This window comes from Maniola hyperantus, chromosome 5 (assembly GCF_902806685.2).
Source record: "Maniola hyperantus chromosome 5, iAphHyp1.2, whole genome shotgun sequence".
Taxonomy (NCBI): domain Eukaryota; kingdom Metazoa; phylum Arthropoda; class Insecta; order Lepidoptera; family Nymphalidae; genus Maniola; species Maniola hyperantus.
In genome coordinates this window covers 10,596,725-10,613,175 of record NC_048540.1, presented here as the reverse complement: position 1 = coordinate 10,613,175, position 16,451 = coordinate 10,596,725, and the positions used below count along the sequence as shown (strand labels likewise).

Below are 16,451 nucleotides of genomic sequence, written 5' to 3'. Positions count from 1 at the left end.
AAAAGTTAAAATCAAAAGATCGTTCCGCGCAATACGAAAGCAAATCCGATTTGTTATTGTTAGTAAAGTATTAAATCTCACCGTGAGTTTCGACTTTTACAGCGGAAAACCTGTATAAACAATCAAATGGGCGGCCATTAAAGGCAATATTGGTTTACAGGCGCTTTAACGAACGATATCAAAACTATCGTTCAGCTTCTACCGAGGAGACTGTGGCAGATTGAATTCTCTGCATTCATATTTTATTAATGTATTTTTTTAAGAATCGGTAAATTACTAAAGAGTTTGATGTAAAAACATTTTCAGTTTCAAGATAAACTAAAAGCATTATCAAAAATACAGATTGAAAAAAACAGAGTTTTACAACATCAGATGGGCCAGAAAATGAACATGAGTAAGACAAAGCCTGAACGAACCCTAAAATGAAGATTTTTTTTTTTAATTTATTTGGTGGGCAAAACAGATCGCGGAAAAATATTCCAAACCTTAGCCATCCATAGATATGAGGAATGATGTCGCAAAACGTATAGTGTGCAAACTTAGTTTTTAATTTATTAAATTATTACTATTACTTAAACTAAATTATTCACCAATAATAATTAGATTTAGATTAAGCGAATCTTTTGTTCATTTAAGGAATGTAAACTTTTTAAACATAATCTTAAAGATCGTCGTCTAGTTATTATTAACTCGATTATGTATTTATAAAATAAATCACTTTATTTTAACCTAGTTCCGAAAAAAGCAGGAGGTTCTCAATTCTGGGGCATTTTTTTTTAGATTTTTAGTGCTACCGACAAAATATTTATAACATAGTATAATGACTTTACTAAAAGCCAACAATTTTAAAGGCAGGTAAATCTATTAAGAAACAACGGAAAAATTAAATCATTCGACATCAAAATACGTGATTGTTATTTTTACACTTTGTGTCTAGTCTTTGCAATATATTAATAGATGTACTTTTCTACAGCTATACTTACTTGGAACGAGAAAATAGTATTTCTTTTGCTCTGAACGATCCCTTTGTAGGTTCTTTCACACGGCATCTTTCACACGCCTGCCTGTGAACTGTTCTAGGTTACCTACGTACAAGACCTAAAAACTAGGCAATTGTAACGTACATAATCGTTTTCACCTCACATGTTTACAATAATACGTGTGTAGGAATCTCTTAAAAAATTAGTTAAGTATAGTGTTGAACTAATTGCAACAAAAATGATTCTTGTTGTAAATGATAGGTTATAGCCCCCTAATAAATTGGCACACCAAATGCATAATGAATTACACGATATTATTTACCAACACCTCGGGAAAACATAAAACCTCTAAAACATGTTTTCCTTCATTTATTGCTTTATTTATCTGTCATATAAATTATATTTAGAGTTATTAGAAAAGTTGTAAAACATGAAATTCTCTTAGGCAATATTTTCTATTAACTACTCAAGTAGCGTTTTAGATAGAGTGGAAAGCGCTTAGCCGTATAAGAAAGCGCACTTAGTAGGTACAACTACGATATTTTAGGGATTTTGTTTTTCCAAGATGGTAGCCAAAATTACGCAATAAAAACAAATTTTGCGTAAACAGTGCATTTGTATAATATTAGTAGGTATACCTATGTTTATATGGTATAAATAATATTTGCATGCTATAAAGTAGAATGAAGAACAAAACATCATAACATTTAGTCATATTTAGCAAAGTATTGTTATTTTAGTTCATTTCAAAAAGCCGGTTGCTATACCAATAATAGTATTTTTGTTCGAATTGATTTTATCTTAATGTGCTTTTCAGGCTTTTCCACCTTATACTTCTTTCTGTAGGCAGGACTTATACTTAAGATTTATCTCAGAATTTATTTCAAGATTCCATTAGTTCCAAGATACTTCACATAACTATCTTAGGAAAAAATTATCGTGTAGTTCGTTCATAACTTATTTATGTTGAAAATTTTAACATACCTAAAATGAAATTACCATAATACCTATGAAATATCTCTTTGTTTCGTTCAAAGACAATCCAATATGCACATTCGTAGAAAAATCCGATTATGTTTACGAAAATGTCGAGAAGAAAGCAAAATTAATAAGCTTATGTAAAAGCTTTTCATGATGACCTAGTCCATTTTTTTCATTACCTGTATCACAAAGAGGGAAGAAGCACCTTTTTCCCTCTATCCTTTCTTTGCCGTGACGTATTTTTTATGAAGACATTATAACGGATCTAGCAACGGGCTTTGTTGAAATACGGCAAACGCAAAATTAAAATGAATTTGTTGGTAGTAAGAGTGAAATTATATTATTACATCAAAGAAAGTATTCTCAAATGATTTTTCTGTCGTCGTTCAGAGTTGTTTATTTTCGTCGGAGTCCTAATATTTTTTATGGGAAAAAAATAACTGTTGAAAAATAACGATAATTTTACCACTATATTTCATTAAAACAAAGTTTATTGCTGATTACGTAAATAACATTGGATGGGTTTGAGTTTTAGTTTAGTAACCCCACTTCAAAATTTCAACCACCCATTTCAACCCCTTTTATGATCGTAATAATAATATTTTTTTTGAAATATTTTATTAGCATTAAAATTGAGAAAGAAAATAATTAAAACTACTAATTCCAAATTTCAAGCCGATAGCTTACAAAAATATACGTAGTTACCTACTGAAATAACTAGAAATGACGGACTTGTTCGTACCATAAGAATTTACTTTTTACCATTTTAGAACGGAACCCTAAAAACGCAAAATTGATTCTTCTCGATCTACAGAGAAAAATACCTACTCTTTTAGTTTCAGTCACTGATCTTATTCGTAACTTTGCTAGGTCAATGGTTTTTAATAAATCAAAACTTAATTTTTAGTCTGACCTTGTACTTTCACCCTACCCCAATAAAATCAGTTCAATAAGATTCTGTGAAAATCGAAAACCAATAAACAAAATAATAGAGCTTCAGAATTTTTTTTCACCTTAAGTATTTTCGTGTATCAATTTAAGTTTTTATACAATACTAGCTGATGCCCGCGACTTCGTCGACGTGGATTTTCATTTTTCAAAATCCCAAGGGAACTCTTTGATTTTCCGGGATAAAAAGTAGCCTATGTGTGAATCGAGGGTATAATCTATCTCCATTCTAAATTTCATCCAAATCCGTTCAGCCGTTTTTGCGTGATTGAGTAACAAACATCCAAACATCCACACTTTCACATTTATAATATTAGTAGGATAAAACCAGCTGGCCTGCCCCGACTTCGTTCGGGTAGAATTTTTATTAAAATTGCTAAGTGCAATAAAGAGTTAAAAACAAGCAAACTTTTGCTTTTACGATATTACTATGTAAGTACGGATATAAACATAATATTATCTTATATAGGTTATTGGGATGAAAATCATAAGTTTCCCCACATGATGTAGGTATAAGCTGCCCCTAATTCTCCCGCTGCACCATATTTCAAACGCTAGTAAAATGAATTTGTAATTAAAGCGATACAGCTAAGCAGGACAAAGGATTTAAATAATCGGCGCCATTAAGGGGGTGGGTATATCGCCGATATTAATATTTTTAACGAGACCCCCGGGTTTTATTCAGGGAAATTGCAGTTAGAAGGATCTTATTAATGAACGTCGCAGACTCCTTTGTCCAGCGCGAGAGCACTTCCTGCACAATCGCCCTGACACCAAGTAATTAGAGAGAAAAATTCGTTACTCTGACATTTAGTACCGTATTTTACCATTGCAGCGGAATAATTTCAAGTCGCCAGAAGCGATACGAATATATTAGGAGTTATACTATCTCCGACTTTCATCTAAGCGGAAAGAAAAACGACTTCACCTAATCAATCGTGATTTTAGAAATAAAATTGTAACACCAGAAAGAGAGACTCTTCGACTGTGTTAAAAAATCATACGTATTTTGCTAAGTCGTTGAAGATTGTTGAAAAAAATTAGGGCAGTGGTTTATTTAGAAAAAAAGGCCAATACCAATGAGTTATTTAAATTAGATTAACATTTAAATACACATTTATTTGCAATCTAACGAGCACGGCCAGACTTCAGCAGGTTTGAAAGGAAACACGGAATCTTATGGACATTAAATTATTCTTTTAAGGCTTCCGTTTCTCAAGGCCCCACGTTAGATATTAGTTGGTTTTGGTACTTATTCAGTAAAATTACGCAATTTTATCGTAAACGATTTTTTAAGAGTAGGTATGTTACAATAAGCAAGTCAGAGGTACTGACTGAATGGTGTTTAGGGGTCCGTTATAAAACAAGGAACAATCAAGGTTTCATCCAGTCCGTCTTTTCGTCTCTCAGTGGGTCACATCACAATCATTTTAACAATAAACTTTAGCAGAAACAATAACAATAACTTTAACAATAAATTTTAGCAGAAAATAATGCAATTTATAGCAACTAACATGACTAGGGAACCATATCTTATGATTTTCTAATACGCACTTGACTAGTTTTTGTACTTTTCATTTGATCAAATTCATTTCATTATAGACCAATGATGTCAAGTGTAAAGGCAGACGGTAAAAAAGTGGTGGGAGTTTTTAACATGAATACACAAAAACTTACAAAGATACAATACTAGTCTAGCAAAAAATGCAGGTGCGTATGAGTGAAGCAATAATAAGAATATAGATTTATTTCAACAAATAGTAAGACAGTTTTTTACTCGCCACACGTTAGTCTACGGGCGTTCCGGTTCGTAAGCCGGCACGATGACCTTTTATTATTCAATTTTGGCGTAAGTTATAGCAGAGAGCGGCAATAGAACTAGCGTTTTCCCCCAAAAAAAAAACGTGTCGTAGAGAGTAATTTTTATTGGTTGATAGAAAACGCATTTAGGATATGATTTCTAACGCAAGCTGTAAGCCCTTATCTTAGAAACCATTTTGATTGGTCGATAGAGCTGCTTGCGCTTGAATGCATTTATACTTAATAGTAGGTGATAATACAGCCTAAGGTGGGACTAACTTTTACCCATAATATTTTATAAAGAAAATCTTATTAGTTTGTATATTGTTTATAGCATAACTTTCTTTTACCATTTCTGGGCCAAGATATTTTTCAACAAGATGGTTGAAAAATATTAAGTATTAATTACAAAACTAAAAATGGTCACCGACATTAAAACAGCTGATCCTATAGAGGCTGGAATGTCACCAGAACCACAATCTTAGTAATGAAGGAAAGACTGAACAGAGAGACAATGGGAGCCCAACCAGGTACCGCTGAGCAGTGCTCGTGAGCCAAGGGTAGATGATTGTTGATCACGTAAGAGTTTTATGGATCGAGTGCTGAACCTTTTTAAAGAGAGCCCGTCGTATATAATGGCTATGTAATTGTATCTGTCAACATTGGAATTAAGAACGGCAACGAATTAGTACTTGAACGCGGGGAGTCGAGTACTCTTCCGGATGTCATAACGATGTCTTGACCCAAAGAAAAATAATAAAAACAGTCAAGCGCTTTCACGGGACGAGATTACAGGACATTTTTGTTCAATATTAAACTGTAATAATCATTTTTAACTTCTGATTTGTATAGTAATGTATATGTAAAGTTGGGCAGATAGGTACGTCGCCTTAAATGTAAGTTTTATAGTAATTTACATAATGTCCACAACTTCGTCTGTTTAGGTTTTTAAAAATCCAATGAGAACTCTTTGATTTTCCAGGATAAAAAATAGTCCGTCTTTGGGAAGATTTCTCTGTATCAAACGTCAAAATAAGTTAAGCGAATGGGCCGTAAAAAGGTAACAGATAGACAGACTGAAATTTTCACTATAAGCAGGCATTTACACGCATTTATAATAGTAGATATGTTTTGATTGTAGTTATAAGTGCCAATCACATCGGAATAATATGGAGCAACGTACTTTATAAACCAGACCGAAAACATTCAGATAGGTTGGGTCAAAAACTGTATCCGCCTAATAATAAAAAGTCAAGCTGACGCTTCCTATATAGGCATTTAAAGAAAAATCCTATCTCTTTTATTCTTTTGTAAAATTAAGTCGTTACGTCATAGAGGTTGTTGTTATGCGTATTAAATAGAAACAGGTTAAAAGTTATTAAAAAAATGTCATGAATGGGAATTCAAGAGCCAATTAGTATTTTTTTTAAATATTATAGTAAATAGTATTCATTTTAAGGTTTCAACTAAATAACAATTCATTAAATCGCCACAGCTTACGTTTAAAGTTAAAAATAGTTTGCCCAATGACGCAACGGGGCCTCTCAGAGTTCAAAATCATAATGACGATAGAAGCCTCACTTAATGACATGTGGAGGTATATAAGCATTTTATCACTAGCCACATGTCTGAATTATATAAAATTTACCTTAGATATACCGCGATAGAGGTTTGAACAAAGTTGTCGTAGCTTTTGGGTATTTTTATTTATATCCACTGTTATATTGCCTACTATTAAATTTTAGAGTACCGTAAGTATTTATAACACTTTACCATCAATTATTTATTTTACGATAGGATAAATAAAAGATGAGACATCTGAGATGAGAGATGCGTCTTGAGAAATCGTCAATAAAAGTACATTCCTGCATGTATCGTACGCACATAAGAGGCGTAAAAACGTGGTTAGTAAATCGGCCATCGGTATTTCTTTCGACAAAATTGCTTTTTGTTGTATAATTGTTTGTTAAATAGAAATTTATACACGTGTTAGATATCTGAATGCAATTAATCGCATACTTGTGTCGTGAACGTCGTTTCGCGCGGTCGCGCCGCGCTTTCGAGCGAAATTGCGGTGAAACTGATATAATGATGAGCGCGGCAACCACGATACATGCAAGCGATGCTTTCTGTTATAGAATACCGTAGAACAATATACAACGTTAGTTTTAGTTAACGCAAAAACCGAAACATATGTCGAATATTTTTACATAAAGAATATGTATACAAAATTTCAAAAATATTTAATGAAAATTTACGAAGTTATAAGCCTTGTGTAGAGTCGTTGTCATTGCAAAAACATGGTCAACCTAAGCGAGCAGCTGTGAGCGAACGAGACGGCTGGCGTCGATCTTGCGCGCTCCCGCTTGCACGGCTTGAATCAGCTGGAGCATGCCGTCATTCGACTAGGTGTCCAAACTTGCAGGATCTTTAAGTATTTTTGGTCAAAATATAACACTTAGTAAAAATGATTGCAATCGATTCTGTTACTGATTCTGAACAAACTACTATCAGGTTTTGCGTATACTTAAACTAACGTTGTAATAGAATCTGGTTAACACGTCGAACTACCTACAGTTTATACTTCCAAGTTTAGAGCTTTGGGTTCACAAATTACGATTGGTTGTGAACCGACCAAGTGCTAGTCAGGCTCACGCACCGAGGGTTCCGTACGTGGGTATTTTTTTCGACATTTTGCACGATAAATCAAAAACAAATAAAAATAAATAAAAATCTATTTTAGAATGTACAGGTAAAGCCCTTTCATATGATACCTCGCTTAGTATACTTATCATACTTTGAAAATTAAAAATACTAATTACTTAGACATTTTAATATTTTTTTGTGATGTAACCACAAATTCACAGTTTTCGGATGTTTTCTTTTACTTGTGCTATAAGACCTACCTACCTGGCAAATTTCATAGTTATAGGTCAACGGGAAGTACCCTATAGGTTTATAGATACGACAGACGGACAGACAGACAGACAGACAACGAAGTGATCCTATAAGGGTTCCTTTTTTCCTTTTGAGGTACGGAAACCTAGAAAAATCATTGACCGCAACTATCAAATAAGTAACTATCAAATTATAGAGTCAAATCTGTACATAATACATATAAAAGGGGAAATGACTGACTTATGACGTCTTAATGTATAGCTCAAACTGCTAGATCTGGAATTTTCTTTTTGAAGGTTGTATGTAGATAGGATTTTCAGATATTCCCTCCAAGCGAAGCTGGGTCGGGTAGGCTATTTTATTTATAAATGGTTGCAGAACTCATTTGGTTGAGAGATCAACGCTTTAACAAGAATAAATTACGCGTATGTCGTAATATTTAGTAGTACTTCTTTTGACCTCAGTTGGCGTAAGAGAATATTCAGTTCCACAAAAAAAAAGCTAAAATATTTGTCTTTATGTTGCTCTTGTTTGAAAGTTGAAACTGAGCAGAGGAAATTACCTATTCCAGCTTAAATATTAAAGTTTACATCTACAAAATGTGAACGAGTAGTTTTGTATTTTTAAGCCTTTAGTGATTTACGTAGCATTTTCGGTGTAGGCTTCAGTTTAGGTTTATATTTTCTAGGAAAATTAACTGAATCCGAATATATTCTAATGATATCTAATGCAATGATGCGAGTAACTACTGAACTTTTTATAAATTTTATAGATGCGGTATGTGTGGTCGTATAGTCAGTTATTGCTAGCTATCCTACCTCTATCAAAATATTATACTTAAATAATATGTTCATATCAAGAAATTCATGATTTATAAGATATACCTAGGCTAAACCTCAGAAATTGATGTCAATCTTTAACATATTTTAAAATACCTCTTCTAATATAAATGTTGATGTTAAAGTTTCATCATATGAACATTTCCCGTTAGCCAGTCGGCCAAACTTAACTACATAGATAGCTGAACAACATAATGTGTCTAGTAACTTTTTTCGACCGTTACTTTGTCGCGACTTTGAATATTTTCAATGAACGTGACAATCATTCAAATAATATCATATTATTCAATTGAATATATTGAGTATTTATATTCATTTATTTTGCATTCCAATATTATACACAACTCATATTTACAAATTTTGAATTAGATACAGGTTATATTATTAAATTGGAACCCCGTTGTGGTTCCACAGTTTATAGATTAGCAGACAGACGCTGTATTTAATTTTAAAATAGTCGTTAAACTGTATACTAGGCTTTGTTTATTACAAACTTTTTTAATGAATTCATAAATATGCTATAATATCTATCTCTCTCTCTATCGCTTTTATTTGGTCTGGGATTTTATTGTGTAGTTTTACACTCATTAGTTTGGGACCGATACTGGGTATCATTAGGTCGGAGGTTGGTATTAGTATGTTACGTTTACATTAACCAATATTGTATCAGAAATATTTAACTACATAATGCGACTCCGTATGTGCATTTTAATTCAGTCATTAGTGATCTAGGAAAGTAAATTGCAACGCTGCTGGTAAAGTTAATTGGAAATTCTTATTTAATATTATAAGTATGTATCTGTTTGATATGAAAATATATTAAATTCTTTTATTTGCTCAGAAACAATGATATTATATAAATGTATTTAAAGCGATGATACGTATGTATCATTTGAAACTACCACACTTAGGGCACATTCGTAGAGCACTATCTCTTCTACTCTTACACGTTTTGCATCTTCTGTCTTACTCGTTACCGAGCACGAATTTTATATGCCACTAGCTTTTGCCTGCGACTTTGTCCGCGTAAATAAATAATTTATAGCCTATGTTACTTCTGGTTAACTCGTAGATGTAATAATAAGTATAAACGCAACATATCTAAGTATGATAAATTATTTGACGATTTAAAAGCACTTCTAAAAGTTTACTTAATTAAAAATATATTCTATTCTATTCTGTAATGTTATGGCTCAGTTTGTTCAATTTCTCATAGACTCATGAATTTTAAGTTATTACGTAGGTAGGTATTCCTGGGAGCAGTAAGTATATTTGACTTGCTCAAAAACTTGAGGCTGAGGCTTGTCATAAATTAGTTTTGCGGGCAATAAGCAGGTATTAAAATAACGTAAACACACTACCTTTGACGGAAGGTCTTAATGAGAAAAGTTTGATGCGACTTCCATTTTGAGTGAAACTTCTGTCATCACCGTTTACTTTCATGGCTGGGGCGACCAGTCGGCACATCGGAAACAAGATAAGGATCTCCCTCGAATTATAAACAAAAGTTAATTTAGTTATCGACGTAGTCCGCTTTGTTCGATCTCCGCCTCTTTACTTCGCCGATTGCATTCAAATTGCGTTTTAAGTTTTCAGTGATAGTAGGTATTGCTTGGTAAGAGTTCTCAAATACTATCGTGAATACGTGTAGTTTATTAGCAGAGGCTCTATCATCTTCTAATAAACTGTTCAATTTCGAGTTATTTGTTCATTAATACATACGATGAAAAGCAGTACTTAATACGCATATATGTAACACATAGTACCTACCACCTTTGCAGTAGTTATTTCGTTTCTAGTATAAGAACTGTTCTTCCAAAATTTGTGTCATATTTACGAATTTTTCTTAGAATGGATGTTTTTTTTTAAATAAGACACTTTACCAATGCAATACAATACCCTGAAATACTTCATACTCTAGTTTTAGTCCACTCAGGAGTCTTACACGTTTAAAATTTCAACTTCCTGTTACTTTGGCTGAAATAAGTCAAGTAGAAGCATTTCAATACGTAGGTATACATACCTGAAACTTTGTTTATTTATTTGTCCATACACTGTGAGACGTCTCACAGTAGTGCGGCATTTACCATATGAAAACAGCGATGATATCGCTGTATTTAGTTGGGAGAGTTGTTATCAGATGCAATCTTTGCGGCGTCGAGCTCTTCATTCGTGGAAACTTATATCGGTCGAGTGCGTGCAGATAGGCGGGAAACATTGAGCGGACTTACCATGTTAGAGAGCAGCAGACGCTGGTGTTTAGCGAGTTGGGGATCAAGAGCTTGGAGCGGGAAGGCGAGGGGCAATGGGAGGGGCAGTGGCAATGGGAGCGGGTGCTGCAGGATCAGCGGCGGGCAGCAGGCGCACGGCGTCGCGTAGGACACGCACCCAAGCTGCGGCGGGAACAGCGTGCCGACGGCCTCCTCGAGGCCTCTCCCACGTCTCTCACGACCGCATCCACGGCCGACCCTCGAGCTTTCGACGGCCACTCGCGCCGCCGACTCCTCGATACCGTCTCCGGCCGGTCGTCGAATGCCCGAAAAAGACCGGTACAAGTTTAAACAGCGCGGGAACTCGTGAAAAGTTTCGCGGCGGGTCGAGTCGGGTACGGGAAGGGCCGGATCGCGGTAGGGAGCGGGAAACTGAGCGATCGGGAGAAGCGAGAAACGACGCGCAGGGCTCGCGAGAGTGTGGAGAAAGTGGCGGCGTGCACGGAGCACAAGTCGCCAGGCCGGCGTGTGGCAGTGGACTGAGCGGCGAGGCAGGTGCGCGAGGAGCGCGGAGGGCGTAGGGGCGGGCCTACCTGACTCACCTGGGCGCTTGCGCCGCGCTCGCTCAGCCTCCGACTCTGCATCTCGCGCTGGAGCCTCGCTCCGCTACTCTTTGCAACAAACATCGCCGCGCCGCGCCGCCCGTGCATGACCAACGCCGCCGCCGCCGGACACAAACTTTCATGAATATAACTTTAATGTTTGCCTTGAATTAAAGCTCAAACAAACATTTCATTACAAAATTAACGCACTTATATAATTTATTTCTAATTTAAAAGGTTAATTAAAATCAGTACCGAGCACAATTAAATTGTACCTACTTAGCTTACGTGCATATTATTATGAAAAGTTACCAACAAATACATAATATAGGTACAAAATGTCAGCGTATAAATGTCCGATCTTTTTTATACTTAATAATATTCGGCATATCGAAGACAGAAAGCCGGCGAAGGATTATTTCAGTTGCCTTATCACTAGAATGAAATTGTATTGATCCTGAAGATCGGACTCGTTAGAGGACATCACAAGAGGCATCCGGTATAAGCTCATTGTATACGCTTAGGGGCATTAAGCGCCTTTTAACGTCGTTCACTATTTACTTTTACAGTGAAAACACAAGGAGTAGTTTCTGAGACGAACCGTTGCGTCGCGCGAATAAGATAAATGTAAAATGCACGTGGATGTTTCATCATGATTAACTCATAGGCGACTCACTGCAGAGCACGGGTCTCCTCTCAGCATGAGAAGGGTTTGGCCAAAGCCCACCACCCTGGTCAAGTGAGGATTGGCAGACACCCTTGAGAACATTATGGAGAACTGAAGCACTGACTGCTTGCCTGAAGCAGGTTTCCTGACAATGTTCGTCGACAGTAGACGAAGGTCGTAACTATCCAAAATTATTTGAAATATTTAAGTATTTCTTCGGTTCAAGACACATTGCCGCAATTATTAAAATTTCGCAATTCTGATTGAACTACCTATGAGTGATAAAAAGTTTTGGGTTGCCTTGTTAATCTTTACATTAGCCAAATTTGAAACGTCTAACGAAATAAAGTTTGACAAAGTTTTTAAGTTAACGTAATTAATAATTTATATTTATCACCATTACAATCAATTACCTACCTACCTACCTATATATCAAATTCAACAATTGAGAATCAAAGATAAATACTAGTGTTCACCACTAGTATTTATCTATTTTGAATAAATAAGTTTGATTTGAGTTGATTTAACGTACTTACTTTTATTGTAAATCTTTATATTAATTAAGCCTGAAAGTTTACTAAACCATAAAACAAAATAGGCTCATAACATACATTCAAAGTAATAAATGTTTTGAATAGAACGGTATTATGATTTGTGACAACTTGTGCATCCGTATGTTTTCAACGGTAAGACCTTTTTGGTTCTAAAGACGCAGATTACGTACGTCTCGTTAGTGGCTAACAGGTAAACAAAACTTAGGTCGAATATGAAAGGCTACAAGAAAATCAAAGGTAAAGAGAAAATTCAACATCTCTTCATTTAAATAACTTCTGCGACTTAGTATATTTATTACTTGCTATAAAATTCTCAGAGTGATCCGATTTTTTTTTTTAAATAGATATAGCGAGCAAACAAGCAGGCGGGTCACCTGATGTTAAGTGATTACCGCCGCCCATGAACATTTGCAGCACCAGAGGAGCCGCCGATGCGTTGCCCGCCTTTTAGGAATTTGTTGGTCCGCCCCTTGAATAACCCCATGTTATAATCTAGTGGGAACACCGCCGATGGGAGTTGGTTCCACAGTTTGCACGTGCGTGGAAAGAAGGACCGATGAACAACGCACAGCTTAAACTGGTAGGTTTAGAAGCACGTTTTGCACAGCATTGCCCTATCTAACGTTAATGAGCAATAAAAAAAACTTATTGAAAATTCATCCTCTAATAGTGTCCTCTAGTAGGTAGTCTAAATTGGGAATGAAAGTTCGTATGGAAGTTCATCATCTCATCTTATTCTCCAACAGCGCCCCCCTGTGAATGTCACTCAAGTGCCAAGAGAGCCTTGTCGCAGTATGGACAAGACTGCAGTGCGATGGTAGAGTCCCAGATGTAGCATAAGAGACGCGAGCGGTTCTACATAAAATAAATAAATTGTGGATTTTTGGATTTCTTTTTACCTGTTTTTAAAACACTTTCTGTTGGCGTTGCACAAAAAGCTCACACGGGCTCGGATGGAACTTTTCACGTTACAAAACGCGAACGTGACGCCGGAGTTACGTTATCTTACATAAACTGTATTGTAAGGAGATATCGTTTGCCTGTCTATTACTAAATTGACCGATTCATGCCAACGCATATAACATATTATAGTCAAGTTAGTTAAGTTGAAAATTTACTCTTGGGGTCTTATACACAGACAGCATCACTACGGTATGGCACGACGTAGTTTAGTTGGGTTATGAAATGCGAAACCACTAGCGCTGCATTAGACGACAGGTTCTACAGCAGTCAATTCCGTTAATCATAAGACGTAATGATTGATGAATGATTGATGGAGAAGAGAAATGTTCAGGTAATTGTCGGGCAAATATCTTTTACATAAATCTACTTGACATATTAAACGTTAGGTTATCCAGACTGATGATCATCGTCAACCGATAGACTTCCACTATATAACATACGAGTAGGTCTGTTGTAGAGACTTCCACATCACAGTTTTGCGTCACCTAAATCCAGCGCCTCTCTGCGACTCATCTGATGTCGTCTGACCATCTAGAGGAAACTGCGCTTTCCGGTGCAAGGTCACATGGACTTAGCATCCCAACGTTTATCGGTTTTTCGAACCATGGACCCTGCCTATTGCCACTTCAGCTTCGCAACCCGTTGAGCTCCGTCGGTTACTCTGGTTTTATTAGGGATCTCATCATTTTAACCACGTAGAGACTCCAAGCATAGCTCTCTTCATCGCCCGCTGAGTGATTTTGAGCTTTCTTACGAAGCCCATAGTTAACGACAATATCTCTTAAATCCACATAATATGTTAACAATCATCACTGGCAACACACACTGTCCGCATTAGCCCTAGACATATTCAGTCACAACTCACAGCAGTCGCAAAACTGTGGCATTTATCGTGTAATAGATTCCTTACACTTAATTATTGATACCATGGAAATATAATCATAGTTGTAGTGTTATAGTTACAATTATTTGGAAATTCCCGTTGATTAGACAAACGGCGTAGCTACACGTAAGTAGCGAGTGTCAGCTTTACCGACGGGGCGTCTGCTTTCGATAGTGTTAATTAATTCTTGTCATCAGTACAAGGCAAGGTAATTACGGGCTGTGGTGAACTGACACGTGTTTCGAGAGGTTGATCCCCTTGTCTAAAGTTTCCTTTATGAAATTAGTGTTTCGGTTTGGAATAGGCTTAGGAGCTCTTTCCAGTATGTAACGAAGAGGCGGAGGATATACTTGTAGTCCGCGACAGGTTGAGATGGCGGGGGACATCCCGCACACCCGCACGTTACCCGCGATCGCCCGCACCGATTAGCGCGGGGGATGTGCGGGTTTGCGGGGCGTTTCCTTCCCGATTGCCAGCTCGACCTTTCACGTACTATAGTACTTATTTTGTAACATTGGTGTCAATTCTTTTTTATTATTTTCTAATTTCTAGTCTTAAGTAAATCTAGTGCTATCTTTTACCTTAGGAAGCATTGTAAAAGACATAGAAGTAGGTAAAACAGAATTAGCAACGCCGCGCTGTAGGAGTTGTTTTAGAAGCAATCAAAACACATTAATAAGACGTATATTTCAGTTGTCATAATATCTACCGATACATATATATAATTATGTATAAGCCTCCCCCAGTCGAGTCAGGCAACTTGTGATCTGTGAAGATGAAGCTGAGAGCTACACAGTTTCGGATGATAATAGCATGGAGAAATCCCAATGGAAGCTGGTAACTACAACCTTTAAATACCCAACCCTACCTTAATAATTAAACCTAACCAAAAATTATGCATGCATTTTACGCATACTCTTCAGAATAGAGTCCCATGGAAGTACATTAGAAGAGGCTTGTTCTAAGCCCACCACTATTTCCCTACAGTGTATAGAGATATCGTAGAAATATAATGCATCATTTAAAACTCCATACTCTATAGGTACTTGTAGGGTTAGCGGTTATTGGTACCTACGAGTAAATTCTTTACGGCAATCATAGTATAGGAATGTACGATCAGAAAATTAATAGCACATCGTTGAAAGCGCCTTTCCTGGAGTACTAAACTATACTGTCACAGTCCTAAGACACAATTTCAAATGGTAGTTACAAAATAGAACGTTGACTAGAACATTAAACAGAGGCCACAGAGCTATGTAAGTATAATATTATGTATGTGATAGATTAAGCAACCAGATAGGTAGGTATGCGAATTCTTTAGTTCAAAGTTAGAGGCGCGCCCGCTCTGGCCCCGGTCGTTGACCCTGCGCGCGCGCCGCCAAGCCGTCTACGCCGGGCGTTACGTAACTTGACCTTAACATTGGGCGTTGGGAAGTGGGGACCTCAATATAATATGCTAAATTTGTGGCACAATGAATGAAATTTTTGGTCGAGTCGTAGCTTATTGTATAATAGATGATGCCCGCGGCTTCATTTACGCAGGGTTAGGTTTTCCGTCAATCAAATAATCCCGTGTTGATTTTTTCGGGATAAAAGTAACCTACATCTATTTCCGGGATACAATCTATCTATGTATCAAATAGAGGATTTACCCACGTGGATTTAGGGTTTCTTTAAATCATGTGAGAACTTTTTTTTCAGGACAAAAAGTATTCTTCCCCGAAGAGCTATCTCTGTTCTAAATGTTGAAATCGGTTAAACAGCTATCGACCCGTGAAAAGATATTTAACAGGTAGACAGACATACTCATTACTCATATTTTCGCATTGACTATATTAGTATGAATTTATTCATGAACGTTGATAAGCATTTTACATTTAAACAAAATTATTCTATGGTAAATTATTATCGGTGTTTTAATGTAAACAAAAATATTTGAAATTCCATATTCAGGCTGTTATTGAAATTCATGAAATACCATCTCCGCGTACTAAAAAAATATTGAAATATTTGTTGTTTATAATGAACAAGCTACAAATACCTTGTGAGGTTGTTACCAAAATATTTTGATAATTTTCACCCATTATAATGTAAACATAATCCGACAAAAAAATTACCACGAGCAG

General features: G+C 36.2%; 1 protein-coding gene across 14 annotated transcripts in view; it reads right to left on the bottom strand.

The window, feature by feature from the left end:
- Window positions 1-16,451, bottom strand: part of heph (polypyrimidine tract-binding protein 1 heph) — a 554,552-nt gene that overhangs the window by 255,369 nt on the left and 282,732 nt on the right. For 2 of the 14 annotated variants that reach the window (XM_069498757.1, XM_069498759.1), the window contains exon 1: window positions 10,678-11,177. The exons of the other annotated variants lie outside the window; for them this stretch is intronic. In XM_069498757.1, coding sequence (XP_069354858.1) covers window positions 10,678-10,680 — 3 coding nt within the window. In that variant the 5' untranslated portion in view covers window positions 10,681-11,177. Of the gene's footprint in view, window positions 1-10,677; window positions 11,178-16,451 lie in introns of those variants that run through there. 14 annotated transcript variants of the gene reach the window in all.